We start from the raw sequence: 17732 nt of genomic DNA, 5'->3' as shown, positions 1-17732 counted from the left end.
TCCTAGGGAGTGTGACAGGTAAAATAAGCGCTGATGCAGCCGTAGCAAAAGTACAGAAGAAAAGAATCTTCTATGCAAAATGATGTGCAATTGTACAAATTCAACTCCGACTTGATACTGATTTCATTTGTAGCATTTACAGTCTTTTGCTTGCATAGAGGAGTCACTTTTTTTATTCTGCTGCACATCAGCTCGATCCCCGCAGGGGACATTTTTGAAACATTTCAAAAATAGCTGCAGGAAGTTGCAAGGACTGTTCTGTTAATTAGTGAAATAAACAATGTCCCAGAAAAAAAGTGTCATCAGTTCGGCAGGAAGTCTGCAACACTACTGCACAACAGACACTCCATTATTTACTTGAGTAATTTTCACTTTAACTGATACGGAAACTATCCTCCAGATATTACATAATCTTATTCCGGTTTTTCCCGCTTTGCCATAACGATGTCTGTTGGCAAATACTGTCAGAACAAGCAAAATCTGTCCAGCCCACTGATGCAACGTGAAGCAACGGCCAGAAAATGTGTTAGAGAGCTGGAATAATTCGAAGAGACTGTAGCTCCTAATTATATTTTAAGCCATTTTAGAAAGAACATCATCTTGCATCCTAACACTCTTTCTCAGCCACTTGCTGCCTTTGATAACTTTAATTATGCATCGCTTGCTCTGTCTGTGTGTGTGTGTGTGTGTGTGTGTTTAAATGCATTTGTTCCTCACAGTTGTGACTCATGGTTGTAATCTTTTTTGTTACAAAGCAAATATATCTATCATACATATGTATTTATATCTATTGATTGCTTAATAAATGTTTGATTTTCATCCATTCACTGTCCCCTAAAATTTCTTTTAAAACGACTGTTTGGAAGTGTTAAAAAAATTGTGAAATGTATGGGTCTAGAAAAGATGTGTCAAAGGTATTTTGTCTACTGAAATAGCTTTGGATAAAAGTGTCAGCTAAACGTAATGTAATGAAAGGGTAACGTCCATCTTTGATGATTGTTGTTCAATAATAACATCTCTCCACTAGAGGGGGCTGTTGTATAAAACAACATACAAGTTGATGAACACGTAAGAGAGACAAGACAAAGTTGAAAAAGCATATTGAAATGTGCATTCCTGTGTATTTTTTGTGCTGATGTTTCTGTATTTTATTATAAACGAACTATGAGCCAATACAAGCAGAAGCCAAGGGCTTTGCCTGGATGTGACATGGTTTGATTTGCACACACTCACATCTGGCTGTACACAAAGACACACACCCACACACACCTGGGAATGCTTAAATGCCCTTTGCTTCTCTTCGGCCAGTCGCACACACGTGCACACACATACACACACACACACACACACACACACACACACACACACACACACCTACCTCTCTGAGTTGCAGCATCTCCTTGTCTCTTTGCTCCATCAGGCCCTCCAGTTGGTGGATGGTCATCTCAGCGTCGGCCAGTCGCCTCGTTCGCTCATGGTCGTCCTCGGTTGCCCGTGACGACAGGCCTTTGCTCTGCAACATTTGCAGCAACTTCTTTATGGACTCATCCCTGTTAGAAAATGGAACAGATTCAAAGCCATGCTTCACACGTTGGCGCCTGAGAAATGGCAGCAAGAAAGAAAAATGATATAACAGTCAAACCTTCACACTTTACCTGGCAGTTAGCGTGTGTTTCTGTGTGTCTATCCTCAGCTCCATTTCTTCCACGGTCTTCCTCAGGAGGAAGAGCTCCTTCACCTGACGCTCATACTCGCTGTGGAGACGCAGGAAGTTCTCCTCCGTCATTTCCTGAGGCGAGATGGAATGGTTGCCGAGGTGAAGGGACTCGGTGTAATCGGACTGGAAGAGCTGGTTGAGGTCTCGCTGGATCCTGAGCTCATCTTGGAGAGCCTGGATGGAGCACTGGAAGTGCTGGAGGAAGAGAAAGAAGTCCAACTTAGACTTTTACTTGCAAGTTAACTTCAACTTAGACTTCTACATGCAAGTTACCTCCAGAGTGTGGACGTCGTGTGAGGCTGCTGAGGAGTGTAATCAGAACCATTTGTTGCCACGTGTGTTTTTAGATACAGGTAATTTGTCTTGGCGGGTGGTGCATAACATTTACAAGGTTCACAAGGTTGCAGGTTCGAGCCCTGGGCTCCCCATAGTCCTTGAGCAAGACACTGAATGCAGAGAATAAATGTCCCCACTATGGGACTAATAAGGGATTTATTAGTATTACGTCATGTGGAGAGCGTGTGATAAACGTGTGTTGGCAGGTTAGTGCCACCACCATTATGGTCCAGGACAACGTGACGAGAGGCTGAAGAGGAGAGAGTGTGTGAGTGTGTGTGTGTCATTGTGATGTCCTCAGGCTTTTGTAAAAAAGCGTCACACGTAACCTGAACAACAGCCAGGCCATCGCCACACGAGTAACGCAGCGGTTTCCGGAGATAAAATAATAATAATAATAATAATACGGGGTCGCACGGCGTTCAGGGAGAAGTGTGCGAATGCGATTAGAAGCGAACAGGAGATTAAAATAGAAAGTTAAGAGGTTAAAAAAAAAGGCGGAGATGCTATCACTCCCTTGCAGCTATCGTTACTCAACATTGACGAGAGGGAGAAGGAGATTAAAGGAAAAGAGAAAGAGACAGATGAGTCGAGAGGACGAGAACAACAGTTCTTAAATATAAAAGACGAGGATGGAGAAGAGAAGAAAAGTGATCACAAGTGCACTTTATTCTCTCACGAACCAAAAGGGATGAAAGGTAATAAAATAATACCAAAGTAACTGTCTTTTGGTTCAGTAGAGCTGCTTTGTGTTTCACGACAGCCAGACATTTTTATATTTCCATGGAGACAGATGGACAGAGTATAGCAATAAAACACAAAATCTTTTTCTCTTCTTGGATTACTGTGTTTGTTTCCTTGTGGGTTCGTCTGCTGACTCATACAACAATAGCTCTTCACACACTTGTGTTGACGGCTGACATTTAGAGACAAACAAGCAGACGGAGAATCCTTTCCCTCTCTGGTTTATTGGTCTCCATGACAGCAAAAAGTATTCGCTCAGACAGTCATACGCTGGAAATAAGCAACAATTTGTACAAAAAAATTAATAGTGCGTGAATACAATGTTAATGTATCAGATCATGTGTGAAAGATTCCTTCAAAGCAATTCAACGTTTAGATTTCAATGACTTGTTTTATGTAACTTATCCCAAAAAGGACTAATCATAGTTTACGATGCTAACAACGCTACCAGTGCAAACTAAGGTGAAAGTGCTAACAGAGCTAACCGTTTTATTGTTTTACAGGTTAAAAATGTCTGTGAAGCACTTTGAACTCTCATGCAGGAAAAGCCTTTTCCTTTTACCAAACCATTCATTAAACAGTAGTAGAAAGAAATAATCAGTGGTTTTAATAAAATGGATCATTGGTTGCTGCTATGAATATAAACAAACATTTAAAAACACAGCTGTGTGTGTGTGCCAGAAATATGAGCGAGAAACACACACACACACACACACACACACACACACACACACACACACACACACACACACACACACACACCGATAGGCTCGCAGTATATTTCCTGTCCCATTAGGGCAATAAATACATGCATATGTGCATCTATCTTCATTATATGCTGTATTCAGTCAGGAAAACTCACATCAAGCCTCCAAAAGTATGTCAGAGTTGCAGAAATGAATGTGCGTACATACATACACACACACACACACACACACACACACACACACACACACACACACACACACACACAAAACACATGCGCACAAAAAGCCTCAATAGTCTTTGCTTTCTGAAACACAAATCAGTGTGTTGCTGAAGTCAAATACAATGTGAGCACACACACACACACACACACACACACACACACACACACACACACACACACACACACAACCCGAAAGGCCTGTGCCAGCTACGTTGCTGCCCCCCAACACACACACTCAGCCAGAATGTACAGCTGAGAAATGCCAGACTAGGCGAGAAAAAGGGAGGAAAAGAGGGAGTGAGATATAAAAAGGAAGCAGGAAACAAAAACAGAGAGGGAGATAAGGACATGAGGACATAAGGAGAAGGCAGCGAAAACAACACGTTAATTGTGTCGAGAGGAACGAGAGGAGGAGGAGGAGAGAGAGAGAGAGAGAGAGAGGGTCAGAATACAAGTTGTGTTTTTCTTCTCAGTTTCTGCTGAGTCGTCTTTTGCTTCTTCCCCTTTGACCCTGTCAGAGACTTCCTGATTACACGGAGGACAGAGAGCCACTCAGAAGTGAGACAGACATGTGAACACACATGTGTCCGTCACATTCACATGTCACACAACAAACAACGTGAAGAAATCTGATGTACAAAAATAAAGAAATGAGTATTTCCCATTTCATTTGTCAACTGCTCATCACTATATCTACACTGCAGTGTTCAGTTTATTCTCTCAATCACATGACAACATATAGGAAGAATGAGAAATATATTTTAACCGTGGACAAACGTGACAAACACACAAACAACAAAACAAATCATGAGAAATCTGTCCTTCAGATGTTGAAGGGAGGGGCGGATAAATTCTTCAAGCTGATGTAAACCAGTGCAAGATGGGAAATTATCGTGATCCCAGTGACGTTCAACGAAACAAAACAGAATTTGTTAATTTTATTCTTTGTATTTTGTTTGTCAGCATTTGGAAACCCTGTGGCAGAGTTTACTTGCACTGCAACAGTCTCCAGTCTCATTAGTGGCCTCTCTGGTCGTAAAAATCTCAAAATTTATGCTAATAAAATGTGCCGAGTTCCAACAACAAGCTGCCTTCATCCGACTCCGTCTGTATTGTCTGACTCTGAGGGCTGGTGGTCACGTGTTGTTTGTTTTTCTTGTGTTTAGCTGCGATCAGAAACAAACGTTTTGAACGATCCATATGACATATCACAATAAAAACCACACTGTACACGTTCCCCTTTTTTTCCACCCTTTGACCTTTCAAGCAACGCACTTCTGAGGTGCAAGAAACTGAAGCAGGTGGAAAAATATAAGAACAAGAACGCCTGAACGTCTCACAAGGACAACGCAACCTCTTATTTATAGCCTGTACTGAGTGCATGACAGTGGCGGCTCAACATCTGTTTGGCTTGAGACAACATGAGCCGACCAAATCCACCTCAATAGAAGGGCTCAAACGGGCTGTAATTGTCATATAATATACAATACAGACAGTAGACATAAGGGATACAATATGTCACTATGGCAGGAGATTGTTGTAAAAAAAAAAAAAAAACACAATATATGAATTCATACCAACAGAATAGGATTGAATTTAGAAAATTACAATGAAAAAAACCTTGCATCTCAACAAATGAATGTTGTCTTGTTTCGTCTAATGAGCGTTCCACATAATTCTGAAATCCGTTTGCCAATGTGGCGACAATCTTTTGCTTCCGCTCGTCATTGCGCTCCCCGAGGCCAATACTCATCTGTCATTCAATATTAACCATCTCTCTGTTATTACTCCTCCCTCATATCCCTCAGTTATTCTGCGCTCAACGGGTGAGTCACGCTCGCTCCCCCCCCCACACTCACAAACAGAGACACACTGTGACATAAAACACATATAAACACACTTCTCGGATGAACAGACACACACACACAGAGCGCAACAATGCCCACAGGCAGATATCATGTTGGAGGCAGCAGTCGTAATGACCGTAAGTTTCGCCCACTCAGGCTTCAGACAACGGGCAGATTAACACACACACACACACTCTCTCTCTCGCTCTCTCTCCCGCTCTCTCTCTATCTCTCTGTCCTTTCTCGGAGGATAAAGCTGGAGGATGAAGCACATAATGAAGAGGAGGAAATCAAATAAATAAAGAAAATCCCTTGTTTTCCAAAAGACGGACAGGAAAGCAGATGGAAGAAAAACAGCATCTGATTGCGTGTTTAAAAGAAGACGAGAATAAGTGTGGATGAAAGAGATTATGTGATGCAGAGAATGAATAAAGGAATAGCCAAGAGAGAGAGGGAAATTCTGACCCTAATCAGTCACTTTGAGACGCAACATCAGGGTCTGCGCAGTACAGTAGTGGGTTTAAACACACACTTATGTGACATTAACACATCACAGACGTCAAGCTCCTTGAAGGTATTGAGATGTTTTAGGGCAGAGTGAGAATATAAGCAAGAGAAGAAAAAGGGGGAGTGACTGCACTGTAATTCTGTTCATTCCTCACTAACTCTTCCCAAACCTACTCCTTATAAGGAAAGACATGGCTACCACAGCAATCCACACACACACACACACGCACGCACCCACACACACACACACACACACACACACACACACACACACACACACACACACACACGCACACACACACGCACACACTCACTCACACTGAGGGAGGCAGAAAGTGGAGAGGAAACTCACACAATCACAGCCTTGTAGGAAGAGAGGGAGAACTAACTCCTCTGTTCCCTTCGGTTTCAAATATCCCTCTATGTTTCTTTCCACTGTAAAATGCACACTTTGTAAAAGAATAAAAGAGGAAAACGAGTGCCATTCCTCCCTCTCTCTCTTCATTAAAGTTAAAGTTTAATGGGACTCCTGAGTGTAGAAAGCTCCTCCTTTATTCTCTCCTTCTCCGTCTACCTCCTCCTCGCTTTTCTCGGTTAAATTCTCCCCATGAATCTCGTTCTGATCTACTCATCTCTCCCCCTCCCTCTGTCCATCTGCCTTTTCCTCCCCCCGCTATCAATCCCTGTATTTACCTTATTCCCCCCCTCTCTCTCTCCATCCCTCTCTTTTCTCCCTCACCTATCTCTCCATCCCGACTAAGTAAACACACAGGTTTGAGGACCATCTGTTACTGATGAGCATTCATGTGTGAAAAACACACACACAAAAGCCGCCCAACACATACACACATGCACACGCGCGCACACACACACACACACACACACACACACACACACGATTAATAAAGCATTGTTGGGGGTTTATATATTTTAGGTGAGGACATTTACATTTGAACAGCAAGTGTTATGTTATGTATATATATGAGCGTGCATGAACGTGGCCACACACACACACTTACAGTATGTCGATGCGAGCGCACACACAAACACACAACCAGAGAGGAATAATGAGTCATAGGTTGGTGAGCAGAGGATGGAAAGATGTGCAGACGGCAGGCAACAGAAGAAGGAGGTCGAGGTAGGCAGAGACAAAGAGAGAGAGAGAGAGAGAGAGAGAGAGAGAGAGAGAGAGAGAGAGAGAGAGAGAGAGAGAGAGAGAGAGAGAGAGATGGTTGTCACTGTGTTTTAAAGAACGTTGTATCATGTATCAAAAAAAGGCTTTAAAAAATGGACTTCAAGACTTTGCTGAGGCTGCATGATGCCTTTTCCTGATTCATAAACTCTCACAGTCAAACACGTTCACATCTGCCAAGTCCATCTTCAGTGCCTGTAGAACAGCCAACATGTATAGAGCCAGGCTCGAACTCCAATTATTTGATTAAAGTCTGAACGACCAGTCATTGTACCGACATCTAATGAAAAGATGGGTTCCAAACATCTCCCTCTCCCTCTCTCCTTTATCTCCTTCACTCACTTTCCATAAATCTTTCCTCGTGCCTTACCTGTAACTTCCGACCAAGAGATTTTTTGACATCTACATTTTTAACAAGAAAAGTCAAATTCAGAGTAAATGTCATTACCACACGACTATTAATAACAAGATGATCCATTACTATGTTCCACTAATCTTATTCTTCCCTTCATTCATCCTTAATATTCTACATTTCCGAGAATTCCCCCCTCCTCTGCCTCGTCATCCCTGACTCCTCTCTTTCAGTCATCTCTTCGATCTTTCCTCCTCCTTTTCAGCACCCATGTCTCTCCTGTCACAGCATCCGTCCGTCCTTCCATTTCTCTACATTTCATCTGCTGCTTTCAGCTTGATTCGCCTGTGTCGTCCATTTATCTCTCCTCTTTTCCTCCCTCCTCTTGGCACTTGTCCCCAGCGTTCCTGTTTGATCTATCCTTTTTTTATCCACTTTCCTGATTTCCTCCTTCCTCTCTTTGTTTTACACATCTTTACATCTCAATCCATCTTCGTGATCCATTCTTTTCCTCTTCTCTTTCTCTCGGGTCTGTGCCGGTGTAGGGGGATGCCAGGCAAAGCATTTTTTTTTTGCAGCCAGCTGGCAAAAGAAACTCGAGCTGGTTCATTTTTTATATGTACAGTAAATGAAACACTTGGCGTCCTCCATTTCTATTGAATTCAAACTGATCTGAACCCATGAGGACGAGCTCAACGCCAGCGAGGAGTAATGGAATTAGAAATGCAAGATAGTTAGGTCCAATCGAGGTGTAACAAGATGAAGTGCTGAGTGGTGATTATCTTTTCCGAGGCATACTTACAATGTATTTACAGTTATGTGCTTCAGTGCAACCATTTGTGTCTAATTTAGAACGGTAGTGGATTCTATATTTAGTGTGCTCTCATAAAAACAAGTGAAAGCATGGCTCTGGTTGGGATATTAATTTGAACTGGTCCCAGATGGTTTCAGCATTTCCATGGAAAAGATCAGAGTTCTGGTGGCAGCATTCGTTTACGCATTAACCCGAAGTCCTGATTCGCTGCCATGTTCACAAAGCGGAAAATACGCTCCAGTGCCAGTCCGTGTCTCCGTCTCTGCGCCTCTCCAGCTTTGTCGCTCTCAGCAAAGGCAAGGAAAAGGGGCAGAAAAAAAGGGAGGACGTCAAATATGGAGGGACAGGAGAGAAAAGGCAATCGCTCCTTCTCCATCTCATCTCTCTATCTCTGTCATCCCGCTCTCCACCTGAAGGTAAAGTGCTGCCCAGGTGTAACGGGTACTGTGCTCACCTGCCTGTTTGGGTTAACCTCCTGACTCACACTCTTACACACACGCACACACACGCACACACACACACACACACACACACACACACACACACACTGAGAGAAACAGCTGGCAAACCGCCAGGCCTTTGGCCCAGTGGTTCCAGCAGTTAGTAGGTTTGCCACTTAAGTTTAGCCGAAAATAAACATAACCTCTGGGCTGAATTTAAAAAATGTAGGAGCAAATGCAACAATATCATTTTGCTGAACCTGACGAACTGAAGACCATCTCATTGAGATTCATGAATTGCCATGGAGGAAGGGGAGACATGTTTCCTCGCACACAAACATGTACCTTTACTCCAGCACCTCGAGGCTAAATTATTAAAACAGTGCAGCAGTAAAAGTACAACAGCCACTGGCTGCTGTACTTTCTCAGTCACACGCGCACAACTCCTGACATCACACCACTTCCATTGCCATTAGACGATGCACAAATTGTTTGCAAGGTAACAAAAACATGCACGCTTGATACAAATGTCGACACGCACGATCCATGCACAGGAACATGCATGCGTGTCTGCCTTCATGTCATGCCCTGTTTATACATGCAAATACAAAAAGACAATTCTAAACATGCAGGCAACTGTGTAATGTGTGCCTCCAGAAACACACACACACACACACACACATTTCTGTATGCAAAAAGCCCAATTGTCCTGACACACGTAAGCAAGCCCGCCAACAAACACGCAAGGGCACAGATTCCCTCCTGATATCTCTCTCTCTCTCTCTCTCTCTCTCTCTCTCTCTCTCTCTCTCTCTCTGTCTCTCTCTGTCTCTCTCTCTCTCTCTCTCTCTCTCTCTCTCTCTCTCTCAGTAATAGCATTATGTCGAAATTAACGCATACAATGTTGCATAAACACACACTCATGTACAGTCTCAAACACACCTGAAACATGAATGAGACCCCACACAATCCTCTTTTTCAAACATATGCACCGTCTCTCTCTCTTTCTTTCTCTCTCTCACACACACACACTCCCACAGTCGCACACATGCCGGTTGTGACGTCAGACGGCTCGCCTGGAGTACAGTAGATGATAGATTGAATGTAGCAGCCCCCGAAAAGGACAGACAGAGTGCTTATTGTCCAGCTGGTGTGATTCAGTGCTGGGACGAAGCATGTCCAACAGTCTGTTCAAAAGCATCAAAGAAAGCGCTAATTCTTGAATTTGTCTCGGACAAAGTACATTAACAAGTGTGCTCACTATGCAAATCACGTCACATCGCGTTGTGATCGCTTCATTTAGAGTTGAGACCTAAAATAACAGCATCGGCAATGTGTCATTTTAGCTTTAAAACACGGGTTTATTTCAGGCAGAGTACGGTAACAGAATGGAAACAGTGACGCGAAGATAAACTCCTGGATGTTATGGTTACCATCATGAATGCTAACGGCCGCTTGCCTTCTGCTTGAGAGTATTTATGTATTAAATGCAAACCGACCACTGTTTGGAGAGCAGAGGGTTGAAGAGAAAAGAGACAAAAGGTGTGTTTGTGTGTGTGTGTGTGTGTGTGTGTGTGTGTGTGTCGAGCAGCAAGAGACTAAGAGAAGAAAAGAAGGGCAGAAAGAAAAAAAAGACAGTAAAGCTTTCCTTCGGCATTCCAGACATTCCTTCATCTTTTTCTTTTCTTTTTTCTTTACTTCTGTGTGCTTCTCTTTCTTTCTGCATGAAACACCGTCTTAACCTGCTGTGATCAAACAGGTGGAACGAATTGGGGGGGGACACGCTGGCACACACAGCTGAAACCAAAGCACGGCAGTGACAACAGTGACCGGGGATAAACCGAGCGGGCGTCCGTGTTCACATCGATTGATTTACTAGACCTGCCTGTGTCTGTGCTGCGGAAACGAGTCCCGTGGCCGAAAAAAAAAAACGCTCCACAGGCCCAGATGGAGAGCGAGGAGAGGGAAGGGAAGGCCGGGGGGAACCGCGACAGAGAGGGAGTCGGGAAGTGGGAGTGAAATGCTGAGATCGAGAGGAAGAGAAGCCAGCGAGAACGAGAGAGTGAGGCGACGATGAGTGGAGAAAATTAGTGGCTATGGGAAGCGAGACAAGAGAAAGCAACTGGCAGTATGGAGGTAGAGAATGATAATTCAAAGCTCAGCGGGGTAGAAAAAAAAGAGCCTCCCATTTAATCTGATTGAGAAATGAATTTGTACCCCCCCCCCCCCACACACACACTTTTCTGAAAAGTATCAAACCACAGAGTAGTTAATCACAGCAAACTCTTCCACTGTCGAGAAATCACATTCAAAGCCTTGTTTAATTTAATCATCGACTAATGTCTACATGTTTTATTATTAATGTATTCATTTTAAGAGATAAGTAAAAAAAATACCCATCCAGATCCGAGTGCACAAGGTGACATCAACACAGTCCAAATCATTTGTCCTGGAACCAGCAAATGTTTGCTATTATTGTTTTATAAATTACCTAAATTAATAAATAATCATATGATGCACTTGTGTATGATTAATTAATTTAAAAAAAAAATTGAATAAAAAAAATTGAGATATTTTTTATCAAACTATACAGCAGACAACGTGGCATTTATAAGTCTGAGAGTGTTGTAGATTATTAAACCATCCCCTCTTTATTGGATCTGCCTAACAAGTACAAACATGAGTTTTGGAATGTCGGTTATTCTGGATTTGAATATGTGGTGACACATAGTAAAAAATATGAGAGTAAAGAAATTAAACAGAGGGAGTGAAGAGAGGAAGAGAGGAAGAACGAGGCGGGCGGAAGCGAGGTGAAGTTAGTGGGCCGAGGCGTGAAGAAGTAGGCGAATAAGTGAGGAAGGGTGGAAGGAAAGGAGGTAGGACAGAGGCTGGAAGTGAGATGTGCATTCCTCAGCAGAGGCGTGACCCAGCGTGCATGTGTGAGTGTGTGAGAGTGTGTGAGAGTGTGTGCGTGTGCGTGTGCGTGCGTGCGTGCATAAGTGTGTGTCTATCTGTCTGTGGATGCGTACAAATCCCAAAAAGGACTGGGAAGTAACTTAATTTTGATTTCGAACACGGAGATGATGGCGAAGACAGAGAGAGAAAGGGATGGCATGGGGGAGGGAGGCAAGCAAGAGCTGACTCACCATGTGATGACAGAAATAGAAGAAGGGAAGAGGAATGAGTAAGAGGAGAGAGAGAGAGAGAGAAGAAAAAAAGGAGCAAGGGGACAGAGAAAAGGCCAGAGATGAGAAACTGAAGAGAAAGTGGCGGGATAATGCGATCAGGAAATGAAAAGGATGCCTTGAGTTAAAAGGGTGTGATTAGTCTTGGGGAAAGAATGGGAATGAAAGTGGGCGGGTTGAAGAGAGAGAGAGAGATGGAGAGAGAGAGAGAGAGAGAGAGAGAGTGTGTGTGTGTGTATGTGTGTGTAAGTGTGAAGGCAGCTGAGGATGTTTCGAGTGGCAGGAGGCCGACTATGAGAGATTGAGCCACGTATCATCTGTTCCTTTGTTCTCCCTAGCATCCCTTTGAATACGTGTGCACACACAAGACACACACTTAGACTCCGAGATTTATGGATGCACACACACCCACACCCACGCACACACACACTCACACACACACATGTTCACACACACGGCCTAAAGTGCCAGTACATTTTCTTAGAGAGTGATTTAATATCTGGTGATGTAATCCCACAACCTGAAGTGTTTTCACACATATAATTACCCCAACGTCAAATTTGTCTTGGGAGTGTTGGGAGCAGCATCAAAGCCCTAAATAATTTCAAACGTGCGCACACATGCAGAGACGAGAGCGCCCGGCATGGATCGAAATGTCGCGAGGACCGCGCACTTTCTGCCCCGGTTTCGAGATGACAGTGTGTGAAATGAGTCCCTGTGAGGCAGCGGGTGTGTGTTTGCAAAACCGAGTCTTGTATAATATTACAGCCTCCTGCCAGACTAGCTGCGTCTCCGTCTCCTCCAGATGGCTTCTGAACCAACAGACAGCTGGGAGTCCCCAACCAGGTGGCCCCGCTTCATCCGCTTACCCGTCTTCAAGGCTGCGTCGCGGCCGGGAGACAAATCCACCACGGCGGTCCATAAAATTATGGGGACATGCTCCCCTTTGTGCCGTTCCAATGCAGCGACCGTTACTGACAAAATCACAGATGGTTAACCCAAAGCAGAAACTAGAATCCACTGGGCTCGGGCTAAATGTAACTTGGATTTCTTAAATCTCCTGGATTAGCAGCGATGGCAATGACATGAAGGGTATTGTTTTTGACATCTTGATCCTTCCATCCTCTGACGGTTCATCACTGCGTTTTGACTCTGAGCAACAAGCAAACAGACACACACACACGGACGCTTCTTTCCTACCTGTGTTTCCTCCTGCACCACTCTGTACTGCTCCTTCCACACGGACATCTTTGTGGCTTCGTCCTTTCTCAGCGCCCTCTCTTTCTTCAACTCTGGACTCCAAAACGTCTTGATGGAGTTCATAGAGGAGCTTAACTTGGACTCTTTAGCCTCCAGCTGAAAGAAATTAACATCAAACGTTGCAACTCAGCTCAACTTGTCCACTGATATTGTTCATAACATCAATGGAGCGTCTTCAGAGGGGTGTGTGTGTGTGTGTGTGTGTGTGTGTGTGTGTACTTACTTCTCTGCGCAGTAGTTCGTTCTCTCTCAGCACTTCTCTTAACTGCGTCTGCAGGTCCGACATCGCACCGTCTCTCACCTGTTAACAAACACAGAAAGGTTAAGTGTGAGACGTTAGTGTAATGTGACGTCTGTCACACGAGCTAAGCTCACAAGGTTCAGTTGTTCAGTTGCAGCAGCACATCCTTTGTGGTGCACTGTGTCCGTTCCCCGTGGACAGCCCCGTTGACGTCACGTCAGATATGAGGGATCCATTGTATATTATATTAGCAGCACTGGAAGCACTCAATCATAAACAACACTCAAACGATTAATTTAAGAAAGGTAAAAAAAAAAAAAAAGTAAAAACAGATAAAAACTAAACAATTGTGTCTTCAAACTGTTATTTATATTTTGTGTCTGTAAGCTGCTACTTCAACTACAAATACTTGACTTTGGGTACGTCCCAAGTCTCTTAAGGTGTCGTTTCCTTGCTCCTTGCTCCTTGCTCCTCGCTCCTCGATTGAACTGAAAGTTGTTCTGTGCCGCCATATTGACGGCCGTCCCAAAGCTCTTATTCTCCTCTGAGGAGCAAAGTGCAAGGGTTTTTGACATTTTTTCATAGCCTTATTGTAAGATATATTCTTTCCAGTAGCAGCTCAAAAGCATATCATTTACAGTGTTTTAATAAAGTGATAACATTAATATTGAGTTCATTGAATTAAGTTGGTTCGGGAGTGAACTTCTCCCCCTGAAAGCCACTGCTGGGGCTGCAAAGTCAAAAGAAATCTAAGATATCAGATATGAAATACAGAATCAAAGACTCACATACTGTTTGTGAAGCACTTTGAGACGATTGATGAGCAGATTTCTTTTTATATAGGACACACCTAACTTCAGTATTAATGAGAAATGCTCCCCGTGCAAATGTTTAATTCATCCTGACATCACAACAGCAGCGTACCGAAGAATTAAAAATATCTTGAATTAATTTTTAACAATAAACAGACTCTGCTTTAGTTTGGGAAACTCCTTTTAGGTTTCTGGCGGACATCTTTCAGTCCTGGAAGAGAAAATGTAGAATACATTTTAAGGTTTTCATTGAACGTTACAGATAAGAGACTAAAGCTTTGGAAGAATAGTATCCTCCCCAATAATGTACCACACATTACACAAATGTGACATGAGTAGAGAAAAGCTAGAAAGCGAAATAAGAGTAAAGAAACACAAAAGATTTTTTTTTTGTTTAAGGAATAATTAGAAGTAGTTGGAGGTGGGAGAGGAAGAAAGAAGGAAGGAGAGAAGAGCGCTCAGGTTATGACTAATGGTGCAGAGGGAGGAGGAGGGCCGACCTTAGTCTATTTAAACACACTGTATGAATACCCACACAGCTCTTATGTTATGTAGTTGAGGCGTGACTTAAGAGCATGTTAACCCATAACACAGTAAGCTCAATTTAGCCAAAATGCCTTCAATCCCCAAGTGCCACGAGTACATCATGCAGGGGGGTAACTGTGTTGCCTTCTGAGTGCAATTTAATGGATCTTTTAATCTTCATTCAGTCATCGCTCAAAGGTGAAACAAACATCATCTACACCCCGAGTCAATTTTATCCACACATTCCTTATCGGCCTATTCTAAAGTTCATTTGAGAGCAACTACTCCAGATCGTGTGCGGGACTATTTCTCGGCCGGGCGCCGGGACTTCTCAGAGTCCTGTCATTGCCAGGAAGTTGCCAGGCAACCAGTGGAGATTCAGGGATGCTACTGCTGCAATACAACAACAAAAAAAAAAACATCCAGCCCACAACCCACTTCAAGATTGCAGCAATAAAAAGAAGAAAACACTGCGGCGCCTCACCTGTCTCATGGAGTGAGGCACAGTCGCCGCCTGGGCAGGATGGTTTTGCAGCTCTCCCCCAAATGCTATCGCGTCACTGGGCATCGCACCACCGCCCCCTCCCGTGTTTATATTAGGGCTGCTCCCCATGATGGCCGCCCTGACCCCATAAGGGATCCTGGCCCCAGCCCTGCCCAGGGTCATGGTGTTTTTGGGCTGCGAGGGGTTCAGCCCGCTGCCCAGACTCCCGATGCCGATCGAGTCCTCCATGGTGTCGATGAAGTACATGGGGCCGCCCGTAGCGTAGGCGGCGTTCAGGGACTGGATGTTCTCCATGGACAGTGTTTTACAGGAGCCGGTAAGTCCGCCGGTGGAGCTGCTGCTGCTGTTCCGCCTGTGTCCAAGGCGCGGAGAGCGCGGGAGGCGCGGGGATCGCCCGGGGCTCCCGGACCCGGAACCTGAGCCTGACCCGTTGCCATTGGATCCAACAACGTCCAGCTTTGAGACGGATCGGGAGCTACCGTACATAGTGAGAGAATACGGCGGGGATACTAGGGAGACGAAAAGGTGTCCGCTTCAAATGAAGAAATCAAGCAAATCAAAAATACATTCTTGAATTTATACAGAAACTCAAAAGAATTGAAGATGGATGTCCCAAAAAGAAATCTTCTACTGTAGTCCCTTTTGACTTGAAATATCCCGATGCAGTGTTGACATAGCTGTGATCAAGGCCTTTCCAACAACCTCACTGGAATCAATGTGCTTTGTTAGGAAGGAATCAATAGGGCATCCCTTTAGATAAAGGCAGCAAGTAAATCCACGAGGCCCGGGGTGAAGGGATGACCTACAAAGAAAGGGAGAAAGAGACAAAGACTTCGTGATCAGGGAAACAAAGATCTTCTGCACTTAAAGTACAAAGAGGTACACTGGATTGTTACCAGGTTCTGGTTTCAGTTTGATCTACATTTGAGACTGGTTTCATCTCTGTGTGTACAGTATTTACTTGCAATGCAAACCAGAAGTTAAATAAGCAGCTGACTGGTCAAAGTTACTGATGCACTGATGTCATAGAATATCACGTTGACATTTCTGTTAAACAGATGAACCGTTAAACAGATGAACCCACGTAACGTTGAGATTTGGACCTGATGATGGCGCCAGATGAAAAGTAAGAGGTTCAGGGCGACCATGAACGTCTCCACCAAGTTGCTTGTGCTTGATCATCCATAATCAGTGCCCATCCAATAGTTGTCAAGACATTCTGAACGACGAGTCTCAACCTGCTTGTGCTACTCGAGGATTACCAAATCAAGTAGGCTTCACCCTCTGGGGAACATGAACGTTTGTACAAGGATGAGCTATCGTGCAGATATAGAGATGTTCCACTCGGTAAGATCAACCTCATACGTGCTTGTGGCGCTAAATCAAAAGTCAAAAGGATCGGCAAAGTCTGACCTCTTCAATGACTCATTGTCGCTCATCAAAGAGGCCCAGAAAGTCATTTTACTGCCATCACACTGACATGTACACAAGGCACAGTGGCTGATACGCTCAGTCCACAGACTCTACGGGCACAAGCACCAGCTGATGTGTCGGTTCCTATGATCACACGGCCGCTGTGTGACTTCTACCACACACAACACCTTCTTCTCAGGATCACAAGATACCTCCAGGTATCACGTCAGTTACTGTCCTGCAGCTGTAATAAGCTGTGCGATAGCGGATAGCATCCAATCAGCTGATCTAACGTTTATAAATAATTAATATCTATTAGTTTCTCCTGAATGAATTACATGTACTAAAATACAATGATCCTTTTCTTTGTAATCAAGTCAATTCAATCGTGCTTACAATTTGATTCTGCAATATTAATATGGAAAGAAAAACATGGAACAAAAAAAGTCTACATTAAAGGGCTACATTATAAACTGGACGGATAGTAGATGTCAAAATGTTTAGAGCCTGATATTAGTCTGTGTGTGTGTGTGTGTGTGTGTGTGTGTGTGTGTGTGTGTGTGTGTGTGTGTGTGTGTGTGTGTGTGTGTGTGTGTGTGTGTTAGATGACATGAATAACTTAAATAATAAAACGGATTAAGTCAAACGGGTGAAAGAAACCTTGTAACAGTAATGAACACAGCTGCGAAAATAATTAAAATAATCCATTTCAAAGGCGTAAATCAGCAAGATTTTACTGTCTTGGCAAAAACATGAACACAATTCATGAGCACTGGCGCTCACGTGTTGCTGATAAATGCGTCAGAGGCTTCTGAGAATTCAAGCTGTCTGTTGCGAATGCTGATCTCCCCCTGAAGTAGCCATGCAATGCACAAACTTGTTTGCGAGAACAACAGTGCAGCATTAGAACGATG

The 17732-nt window shown here is 43.8% G+C and overlaps 1 protein-coding gene across 7 annotated transcripts in view; it reads right to left on the bottom strand.

The window, feature by feature from the left end:
• LOC137791370 (ELKS/Rab6-interacting/CAST family member 1-like) overlaps nucleotides 1-17732 on the bottom strand; it is a 102038-nt gene that overhangs the window by 77383 nt on the left and 6923 nt on the right. For all 7 annotated transcript variants that reach the window (XR_011078028.1, XR_011078029.1, XR_011078030.1 and 4 more), the window contains exons 2-6: nucleotides 15385-16207; nucleotides 13546-13623; nucleotides 13263-13418; nucleotides 1656-1912; nucleotides 1379-1550 (exon numbers count right to left, since the gene is read on the bottom strand). Coding sequence is in view for 4 of the 7 variants with exons in the window: in XM_068586262.1 (XP_068442363.1) it covers nucleotides 1379-1550; nucleotides 1656-1912; nucleotides 13263-13418; nucleotides 13546-13623; nucleotides 15385-15891 (1170 nt within the window). In the remaining 3 variants the exon portion in view is untranslated. The remainder of the gene's footprint in view (nucleotides 1-1378; nucleotides 1551-1655; nucleotides 1913-13262; nucleotides 13419-13545; nucleotides 13624-15384; nucleotides 16208-17732) is intronic.

Source organism: Clinocottus analis, unplaced genomic scaffold (assembly GCF_023055335.1).
Source record: "Clinocottus analis isolate CAN_PGR_092001 unplaced genomic scaffold, fCliAna1.0.p SCAF_20, whole genome shotgun sequence".
NCBI lineage: Eukaryota > Metazoa > Chordata > Actinopteri > Perciformes > Cottidae > Clinocottus > Clinocottus analis.
The sequence above is the reverse complement of the archived record's forward strand: the minus strand, read 5'-3'. Positions and strand labels throughout refer to the sequence as shown.